The sequence below is a fragment of the Pleuronectes platessa genome, chromosome 8 (genome assembly GCF_947347685.1).
Source record: "Pleuronectes platessa chromosome 8, fPlePla1.1, whole genome shotgun sequence".
NCBI classification, from domain to species: Eukaryota; Metazoa; Chordata; class Actinopteri; order Pleuronectiformes; family Pleuronectidae; genus Pleuronectes; species Pleuronectes platessa.
The window spans coordinates 29392564-29403288 of NC_070633.1; the positions used below are offsets into that span (position 1 = coordinate 29392564).

At 42.5% G+C, this 10725-nt stretch overlaps 1 protein-coding gene across 1 annotated transcript; it reads left to right on the forward strand.

Annotated features, from left to right (window-relative positions):
- The first annotated feature begins 531 nt into the window (after positions 1–531).
- Positions 532–9232, forward strand: dcst2 (DC-STAMP domain containing 2). The gene is made up of 15 exons (XM_053428157.1): positions 532–602; positions 766–1025; positions 1325–1495; positions 1633–1734; positions 2440–2634; positions 2989–3054; positions 3956–4169; positions 4277–4434; positions 4532–4696; positions 4783–4950; positions 6370–6470; positions 6762–6910; positions 7250–7368; positions 8032–8125; positions 8893–9232. Exons 1-15 carry the CDS (start codon positions 532–534, stop codon positions 9020–9022), a joined length of 2163 nt encoding a protein of 720 aa, XP_053284132.1. The 3' UTR covers positions 9023–9232.
- Positions 9233–10725: the final 1493 nt, after the last annotated feature.

Genomic DNA, 10725 nt, shown 5'->3' on the forward strand with positions numbered 1-10725 from the left:
GTTTCAATTGTGTTTTTGCTTAGACATGTTCTTTGGTCAGATAAAGAAACAAGTGGGAATTGGTATTTTTATTTAAGAGGGGGGGTGGGGGGGCACTCAAAACAGGTCAATCTGAGGAGGGCTGTTTTAAATGATCCTTGTGGTATTTTGACCAAAATATGTTACAGACATTTCATTAAGACCCCAAGGAACCATATCCACTGTGGTAAATGGGCAGAATATGTCCCCTTTAAAACAAGTTATATAACATTTCTCTTTCAGAGGTGGAGCTGACCCCAATAAAAACTGCTAACTTAAATCTGAAGCTGGTTCGTCTGAGTCATTGTCAACAACTTCAAACCACAGACAAAGAAGGTGATGAAGGTGATGATGATGATGATGATGATGATGATGATGATTGGTTAGGGCTTGTCAGTTGTCAGTTGGACTTTCTGGAAGTTTGTGACATCATGTTTAAAATTGTGACATCATGTTTTTGGTCTCCTGGCTACAGGATAAAAGATGGAGAATGAAGAGAGGAAACGACGCCTGATGAAAACTGACATCACAGTCCATGTGGCAGGAGGTGGAGTCATGCACACTGTCAGAGGAGTCCTGAGCAGGTAACTGTTCATTCTGCTTTAAAGTCATCATGTGTTTATAACACGGAGCTCTTCACAACATGTGTTCAGAGTTTAAACAAGACACTGACTCCTCAAATCAAACTAGTGATGTAATTCAACTCCTCTGGAGGTCTCAGGTTATTGTTCATCGTTCCCTCCACAGGTTAGCAGGACGGTCCCGCCTCTGCAGCTGGGGGAAGGTTAAAGGTCACCTGCTTGAGGGGGAGTGGAGTCTTTCAGGGTTCGTGTGTGGGCTGGTTTTGGGGTTAGTGTTCGGAGTCACAGCTCTGTTTCTGCAGAAGCAGCCTCTGTGGTTCTGTGTCTACACCATGGTGGCAGTTGCGTTCACAGCAGCGTTCGGTATGGGTCTGTCAGCTGGAGTCCGGGCCAACGTCATGGTGATGCTGCCTTCACTCTGCTCAGGTCAGTAAGTGGCTTCTGAACGTCATCAGCGTTACCTCACATGTCTGTGTCTTTAATGAAACACACTGTCCAGGTGCATTACAGGAAATGTTGGCTCCAGTGCTTGTGGACTTGTTTTACTTCACTCTGCCAATTATGAAATCATGTTCTCACTTCAGAGAGGCTGTGTTGACCAAGTTGTCTCTGGATCATGTTCAGATATGTCTTGTTTAATCAACAACCGATCCAGAGACCAGAGACCTGGTCCACATCCAGATCCACATCGTCTATGGCTCAGATAGTCCTCCTCTGTGTTTCAGCTCGTGGCAGGCACTTCCTCCTCTTCCTGTTTGTGTCTGTGCTGTTGTCTGGTCCGATCGCCAACATTTTTGAAAACACAGAGCGAGCTGCTTCCAGTCTGATCTGTGGAGCCGAGCTGGCAGCCAATCAGACGCAAGAACTGATGCAGAGAGCCACCAAGCCCCTAGCCTGTAAGACCTGCCCACAGTCTCCTGTTGAACAACCTGCTACAATTACAAATTACACACTAATGTGTGTGTGTTTGTGTGTGTGTGTGTGTGTGTGTGTGTGTGTGTGTGTCTGTGTGTGTGTGTGTGTGTGTCTGCAGCTGCGTTGGACAAAATCAGAGAAATCAGCACCAACGCATATTTGGTCACAGAAAGAGTCACCAGCTTCATCCATGCTCTGACTGACGGCGTCCAACACATTGGTGGGTGACTCAACACATTCATCAAACACACGTTCATTAAGTGTTGACAAGTCAACTGTCCCACTATTACTACACATGAACTCACTGCACATGCCCAGCTCATCTCTTCTGTGGATCCCTGATGTTAACTCTGTTCTCGTCTGTGGGTTGATGGGAAATGAAGTTTGAGAAAAAGCTGCTGAAAAACCCTGAAATCTGATAAATATTAAAGAGCAAAACAACCGTCTTCTCTTAACATTTGAAGCAAGTCACCGTGAGTCTAGAGTAGATATCATAATAATAATAATTATAATAATAATAATTAATAATAAGTGATGTTGAACCAGCAGTAACTGAATTTAAGGCTGATTAATGCTCCTGCATCAAAGCTACATCGTAGCTACGCACGTAGCCTATTTACGGGGCCGAGTATTCATATATTGTATTCATACACAGTATTCATAGTTGTGCGTTGGTGTGTGTGAGTTGCGCAGCTTTTGTGGTCTGCGTCACCTCTAGGTGTGATTACATTTTTGTGCACGTGACACTACGCCATACAGATCTGCATAGGGTACACGTCTATCCCCCTTCACAGCTTACGCTCTCTGTCCTCTCCAGATAAAATAATACAAATTAGAAAATACGAAATATGAAAGGAATAAAAAAAAAAGAAGCAGGATTCTGGACTGTTCCTGTGTTCGCTCACATCTGACCTTTTACCTACAGCTCGCACTCTGAGGACTGTCCTCCATTTCCTGACGGACATCGGGGACATCTGTAACTCCAAGCTGGGCGCTCCGTACAGGAAGTGCCGGGCAGTGTTCACTGAGGCTCGGCTCGATTGCTCCCAGCGGCTGGGGGAGTTCAGAGCCCTGTGTGACATCGTGAAGGGCTTCATGCCGCTCTGCAACATCGCCCGTGGTGTGTTCACCGACACCATCACCTCGTCCTGACTTCAAATGAGCACCTTCCTCTCAACACATTCACTGTAGAAAAGGACTTTTTTTTATTTCTGTTGACTTCATCATTTCAATCTGACAAACATATTTCACATGATCACAACTCTGGTTTAAAGAACCACCAACCAATCACTGCAGTCGAGAGTTGAGAGCCTGCCTATGTCTGAATTGACTTCTGTCCAATCACAAACAAGACGTATTTGACCCTCAGGGCTACCGTAGACCATCGGCTAACCCTAACCCTAACCCATTGCTTGCACAAGCTTGATGTTTCGATTGATCACTCACATCTACGACTCATTGTTCTCTCTTTCAGCCGGCGAGTTATTCTGCATCATCCCCTCGTACATCGCCACCCATCTGAAAAGACGTCTTGCAGCTCGTGAGTTCATCCCTTTTAGAAAACATTTGTTTTTGTTTTTTTTACTTTACTCATTTTACTGACGATCCTACCAGAGTGGCATGTGTGGAGATTGTCCCAATCGTACAAGTACCTGGGTGTGAAACTAGATAATAAGCTGGAGCGGTCCACCAACACCAAGGCTGCTTAAAAGAAGGGTATGAGCTGGCTCATTTAAAATAAAATAAAATAAAACTAAATAAAATAAAATAGAAATAAATAAAAAAAAGGGTAAGGGTTAAAAGTAGTTAAAATACAACTGAAATTTAAATTCAGAAATAAAGAAATAATAATTGGTAAGTTATTAAAATGATATTTAAAAAAAAATCCTATCTATTTTACTCAAGTACAACTTAAATCATTATTGATGAACTGACCTCGTTTTACAGGAAGTTCTTTATATTCTCCGTCTGTTGGTCGGTTCAAGTCCTGGAAATAAAAAAAAAGTGTAGCAACAAATATTTCACATAGTAAACATTTTAATAGGATCAATACTTTTAACTATTTATATTAACATAGAAATGAAAAACGAAGTTTGTTTCCTGGAAGGTGGAGTCCTCGGTCAACCAGCGGTTCTGTCAGAACACATTAGAACAGTCTGTCTGTCTGCCTGTCTGTCTGTAACTGTCTGTCTGTAACTGTCTGTCAGTTTGTAACTGTCTGTCTGTCTGTCTGTAACTGTCTGTCTGTAACTGTCTGTCTGTCTGTAACTGTCTTTCTGTAACTGTCTGTCTGTCTGTAACTGTCTGTCTGTCTGTCTGTAACTGTCTGTCTGCCTGCCTGCCTGCCGGCCTGTCTGTTACTGTCTGTCTGTAACTGTCTGTCTGTCTGTCTGTCTGTCTGCCTGTATGTCTGATGTAACTCTGCCTCCGTCTCCCTCCAGCCATAGTTGCAGCATTTGAGAAAATGAAGAAGGAGTTTGAATTCAACATCTCGGCCTCTGTGACCTTTGACCTGGACACCAACAGCAGTAAGTCTCTGCAGCAGGTGTCTCAGGAGATCATGGATGAGGTTTCCTCGGACCTGCAGGTGTTTCAGAAACTCGGCGGGCCATTAAAATACGGTGGCCTCTTCCTGCTCGCCCTCTCGTTCCTGAGGTCAGTCGGCTTTTTATCAGGTGCACAGTATCGATAGTGGGCGCGGCACTTTAATTACTGAACACTTCTCTGTGTGTGTGTGTGTGTGTGTGTTTGTGTGTGTGCAGGGCAGTGCAGTACAGACGTAGATATCTCCGCGAGCTCAACTTTGACAACATCTACATCAGTTCTCAGTTTGAGGAGTTTGACCAACAGGTGACTTCAGGGGGCGGAGTGTCAGTCCTGCCAATCACACGCAGAGAGGCCAAGACCTACATCTCACCACGTCAGTGCCCCTGCATGTGTGTGTGTGTTTTGTGTGCGTAAACTAGGACCTAAATACTGATGTGAAAGGAAGTGACCTTTTCAACCCCTCTGTCCAGTGTCGTGGCACCTGTCGAGCCGAGAGTGGCGGGTGGTGTTGGTGGGCGTGGTCTCAGTCATCAAGTACCTCCTAGTGGGGAGCCTGCTGGTGGCGCTGGACTTTCTGGTGTTCTGGATCCTGGATCAGGTAGGCCACCAGCTGACGGGGGATGTGGTGGCCCGAGGTAAGATAAAAAAGCAATGTCATATAAGTATATTACTGATGTTGGTCAAATAGATGGTAACCATGGCTACTGTGCCGTCCCCTCAGCCCCAGTCAGCGTGACGGTGCAGGTGAACGGGTCAGGGTTCGCCTCAGACATCTTCAGAGACTTGGTGGCTTCGTTCAACGTCCTGCAAGGAGGAAACGTCACTGTGATCAGCAGAAAGTGTCTAGTGGAGCCGTCAGAGCCAAACTACAACACTTGTTTCACTCTGGGTAAGAAAGTGACATCAGTACAGACTACAGGAATTTCCTGAAACACAAATCAACATCAAAATCAAAAGCTCTGAATCACATCAGGTCAAGAACAAGAGCGTTTGTATTTTTGATTGACAGATAGGAGAAACGGATGGTGAAGTCGGACCGAAGACAAATACTGTTTCAACGTGTTATATTTAGAAAGTGGTGTGCATATGGCACATCACAACTAATCAAAAGTGAAGAACATAGAACCTGGGCGTTACACTTGACTCAGAAGACTTAATTCACACATAAACAACATCACAAAGATTGCCTTTTATCATTTAGGAATTCGTACAAGAGTAAGACCGTACCTCACTCTGGAAGATACCAAAAAGGTGACTTATGCTTTCATACTTTCTCGCCTGGACTACTGTAATGCACTATATTCAGGATTTACCCTGGCTTTCAGAATCACTGAGGATTTATTTTGAAATTATTTTACTTATTTTCAAGTCTCTTAATGTAACAGCACCCTCGTAGATCTCTGACTGTTTATTGGAATATGTTCCAAACCGTTCCTTCCAGTCTTCTACTGCTGTCTTGATAAAAATCCCCAAAACAAACTGTGGCAGTCAACCAGGCCACACGGCTCTCACCACAGCAGCCAGAGACGAACCATTCGGTTTTGAGCATATTTTATTAATCCAGACACACACTTCAACAAACATACATAAACTTAAAGTTGCAGCTCAGTCCTTCCTGGGCTCTTTGTGAGTCTGCCAGTGTCTGTGTGACTCAGTTCCTGAGTGTTGTGGGTCTCCTGAGGCAGCTCAGATGTTCACCTCCACACAAACTATAAAAGGTTTGGAACGAACTCCCATCACACATCAGATCTACAATCTCGCTTTTAATTAATTTTATCAGTTTTATTTTTATTCTTACGTTTTTTTTTAAGTCTTTGTTTTATAGCTAACATGTTCTAATTAATATCTTCTTTCATGTCTTTGATTTTATTCTAAAGCACTTTGAGCTGCATTTTATGTATGAAAGGTGCTGTATAAATAAATGTATTATTATTATTACTATTAGTATTATTTACAAAAATTTTAACAACATTTAAATATAACTTAATCTATCTCATCAGAAAATCACCATATGTAAAAAATCAAATTGCAAAAAAAGGTTTGAAAGAATTTAATTTAGAAGTCATTAAACAAAACAAGTTTTGAACCATTAAATAAGAGATTTATCAATAACAGATCAAAACACACTGTATACATAACCTATAGAGATATAAATACAACACACACACTGATAATCACTGAATCTGTGGTCTGCTCAGGAGCCTTTGAGCAAAGTATCGAACCTGCAGCTGCTCACTGTGACCAGCAGCAGACGTTCTGACGTCTCGGCTTGTTTCACTGGTCTCACTGGTTCTGGTCTGTGTTGCAGGGTTCCTGCTGGGCCTGACTCTACTCGTCTCTCTGATTGGAGGCTTTGTCCAACGCTGCCGACGACTCATCTGTGCTTCATATCATCCAGGGAGAGAGCAGGTACACACACGCACACACGCACACACACACACACACACACACACTTCATTATATCGACTGCAGAAAAAATAACACATGTAAAAACTGTTTGTCTTCAAATCACTGAAACACTAACCCAGCACTAATTCATTCAGAGGAAATGTGCTGAGCAGTGCCTTGCTCAGAGTCTCCTCAGCAGCGGTGTTGCTCAGAGTCTGCAAATAAAAACCTCTGCTGATTGTTGGAGGAGGAAGGAAACATGATTCTAATGAGTTGTGTAATTGTTTTTGTTGTACTTTACGTGTTCATCAGGAGAGGGCACAGTTCCTCCGTCAGCAGATCTTTAGTCAGAGGAGGGCGGAGGGGGAAGCTCTTAGGAAGTCTGCAGTTGGAAACCTGGCAGAGGAGGAAGGAGGAGGTGAAGGTGGAAGAGAGAGTCGACTACGAACCTTCCTGCTCAGGTACAAAAATGTACACAACCAGACTGAAGTTACATACATCAGGAGCAACACAAAGATTCAATTAAATTTATTAACTGAATATTATAATATATGATATCATGTTGTGAAGTCAGAGTCACTGCTGCTGAGTGACAGACTTATTGTTAGTAAGTGTAACTTCATGGAAACTGTATTGGTTAAGACACTATACTGCAGCCAACCACCAGGAGGCGACAGAGATGATTCTACTCTAGTTTTGGTAGCTGTCATGTCGTCCATCTGTATTTGCACATACAGATCCAACCAAAACATTTCTATCATGTGATGTCTCAAAGAATTGTGTGTGTGTGTGTGTGTCAGGTTACCTGGGGGAGCTCACCTTTTGGGTCTGTCGTCACCCTTCACATGTCTGGCCTGTGGTGAGGGGGTGAAGTCAGAGGACAACAATATGGTGGCCTGTCACTTTGCACATTGTACAGGTGAGACAATAACATGAACGCAACACAAGTAGATCCAAATATTCTAAAAGAAAAGACAGAGATTTAGATGTAAAAACACATAATATGTTGGCTTTTTAGAAAAAATTGAAGAGTTAACAATGGAACAGAAAAGAGAAATTTCTCCTGGTGGTGTGTTTGTGGAGGAACTGAGTCAGAACAGAATCTGAGGAAATATAACTTCCGCTAAATAATTATTTTTAATGTGGTTCTGTCAGGAATTGGAAAAAAGCAGGACTCTAATGCAGGATTCAGTCAAATATGGAAAGACTGCCTTTAATAAGGCAAAAATAACACTACTAAAGAACAAAATGCAAAATAAAGTAGGGTCCAAAAGAAAGCAGGTAAAAAAAATCCACGTCAGCCTTTGGGTGAATGTACACAAGTGTGACAGATAATTGGGGAAATTCCCTTGGCAGGGTTTTAGGGGTACAGACAATAGTTCGATATCGGGGGTACACCGAGTCTCACATTTATGTTTTTGTTGATTGAGTTTAAAGTAATTTCTTCATTATTTTGTATAAAACTCTTTACAGGTAGAAAATGATCAATCTTTTGCTCTGTGTCATATTTTATCAAACCTTTAATGGGACAAGTCGTTCCAGCTCTGCTGAGTATTTATGAGCTGCTGTGTTGTTTTTGCAGGCGTCTACTGTCGGCCATGTTTTCACAGTTTAAGAAACATGTGTGTTGTCTGCATGCGACCTCTGACCTTCCAGGACGACAGTGAGGAGGAGCTGTGAGTGCCCACATCTATCACGAGGGCTCATATCGTGTTAATGTATGAATGTTGTGTTATTTCATCATCTTGATATATAGCCACAAACAAAAACTGCTGACTTGGTTTCAAAACTGCTAACTCACACTTTGATTTAGTGACTTCAGGCTAAAATGATGCTCATATTTTGTCATTGATGAATCATACTTAAAATATTGCTAATAGCTAACTCAGGGTGAAATATTGGTCATCAATCAGTGTTGCTCAGTCTGGGTACATTTTGCTGATCATACATCAAAAAAATAGACTGATGTGTGAATTTCCCTGGTCATGTTTTAGTATTGCTGACTCATTCTTATATAATACTGAGTCATACTTGGATATTGCTGATTCAGTGTTGGGTTAAAAGCTGAGTAAGACTGAGATCAATCTATTTTCTCAGGGACTCCAGTGATGACGAACAGCGGCCTCAGTGTTCGGCCGCTCTGAACTCACGTCAGGACACAGGGATGACGAGGAGGGTCGCAGCAGCAACACGACGAGGACGGACTGAGCGTTCAGAGGGTGGAGACAGAGCGAAGGACGACGGAGGACACAAAGATAACTCTGACTCTGAGCTCAGGTAAAACTTTTTCTATTGATCTGATCACTGATTCATTATTGACCGAAGTTGTGTGTCTTGGTACAAAAGTGTAAATAAAAACAGTAAAATCATAAATATAAGGAAAACCATAACAAATGTCATGCAATGCTTTGATTGTGTTTTTTCCCGCCCTTACCTCTGTCAGTGAAGCAGACATGACCTACCAGTACCAAACCGGGTCAGATGAGTCCGACAGCGACGTCTGCTTCCAATCCACCGCCACAACAATCAGCACACGCCAGGAGGAGGCCATTGTCACCATCCTCAGTGACTGAGGACCGTGACAAGGAGTTTGACAGGAGTTTGTGGATTTATCAGCTGAATCTGAAGTTGTTAACATCTATAAACTCCTGTAACCACTTACACACATCTGCAGACCGTAACGGAGCATTTAATAGCTACAGATCTGGTGGAGACCCACAAATACACACATATACACACAGACACATCAGTACTTCCTGTAGTTACAGTATCACAGTAACATCGTTGCTCCTCATTGATCATCTTTATATTCACTCAGATAATTGAGTCCATTTGTTCTCAACATGTCGGGTTAGGTCCTCCCATCTTCTACCATCACTGACAGGAACTCCAGAGTTCATGTGTCTGCTCCATCTTCTCCATCAGACTTTATGTATAAAAACTTTAAACATGAAGTCACAAACTGGTTCTTCTCATGTAGTGAATCCTGTTGTTGTGTTGATGTGTTCAGTTCCATCCGCTTCTGTTGTACTTGTGTCCTGGGAGAGGATCCTCACATGGGACTCTGAGATTCATTTACTGTTAATAAAGTTTTTATTTTACTTTTGCTGAGTTAAGATCATAGGAAGTTGCCCCTTATTAAGATCAGTGAGACAAACTGGGATTTGTGAATATGAGACAAATAAAATGTGATACGCGTGGAGAGACACTCATGAACAGTCACACAGAGACTGAGCTGAACAGCTGAGTTGCCAGCAAGAAGTGCTGCCTCATTTTGAGTTAGTCTGTGTGTTTCTGTTTGGATTAATAAAGTAAATTTAAACCCAGATGGTTTGTCTCTGGCTGCTGTGGTGAGAACCCTGTGGCATGGTCAAGTGGAACCCTAACCCACACTTTAGAAACTATGTGAACGTAGATGAACAAAGAGAATCACACTCTGATTTAATGAAAACTTCTTTTAACCAACTCACCGGTGATATGGTTAAACACACATGCATTCTGGGACTTGTAGTTTGTATCAGTCAGGTGAAGGAAGCAGATGGTGAGTGTGTGTCAATGTTTCTGGGCCGCAGGTAAAGATGGACATCACAATCGCCCCCTGGTGTCTGGCTGCAGTATCGGCCATAAAACTCCTCCATGTTAGCAGATGGGACATTGACCAAACAAAAAAATCAAAGTAGACTTTAAAAAAATGTTTGTCAAAGATGGTTATTGGTCATTTTAGGTAGTTCTTATTTCACTGATGTTCAGGTGGTTTAAGAGCTCATATGGTGGCAAATATCGCCCCCTATTCGAAATATTGAAAAAAGAAAAATTGTAGGCTGTTCAAGCAAATGGTCACTGCAGCTTTTACCGGAAAATCCTCCTGTGACATATGGGGCCTTGACCTTCTTTCACTGACTTTGGATTATTGGTTACTGGTCATTAATTATTGATGACCGCAGCTGACTGTGTGTTGTACAGTACTCGGACCTGCAGCTGGCCATCAACACGCTGGTCACAAAGGTTCATGTATCTGCAGTCGATGGGTCGGCCATGAACTCAAATCATATTCAAAGGCAATTTTAACATCAAGCTGTGATTGGATGAATTTTCATTGAACAATTAATAAAACTGTTGTAAAACTAACCCACACTGGAGGAGACCAATGTATTGGAGGTGCTGCCTTCAAGTGATCACTGACTCTAACTTCTGCTCCTCCCTCATTCTCACACACACAATAACTGTGTCCATGTGTCTCTATGCTGATGGCTGAGGTATAGATGATGGAGAACCA

Coding starts and splice junctions, on each gene's coding strand:
- dcst2 (XM_053428157.1), top strand. CDS start 532: ATGAAAACTGACATCACAGTCCATGTGGCAGGAGGTGGAGTCATGCAC. Junction 1,026..1,324: donor GCTGCCTTCACTCTGCTCAG/GTCAGTAAGTGG, acceptor TCTGTGTTTCAG/CTCGTGGCAGGCACTTCCTC. Junction 1,496..1,632: donor AGCCACCAAGCCCCTAGCCT/GTAAGACCTGCC, acceptor GTGTGTCTGCAG/CTGCGTTGGACAAAATCAGA.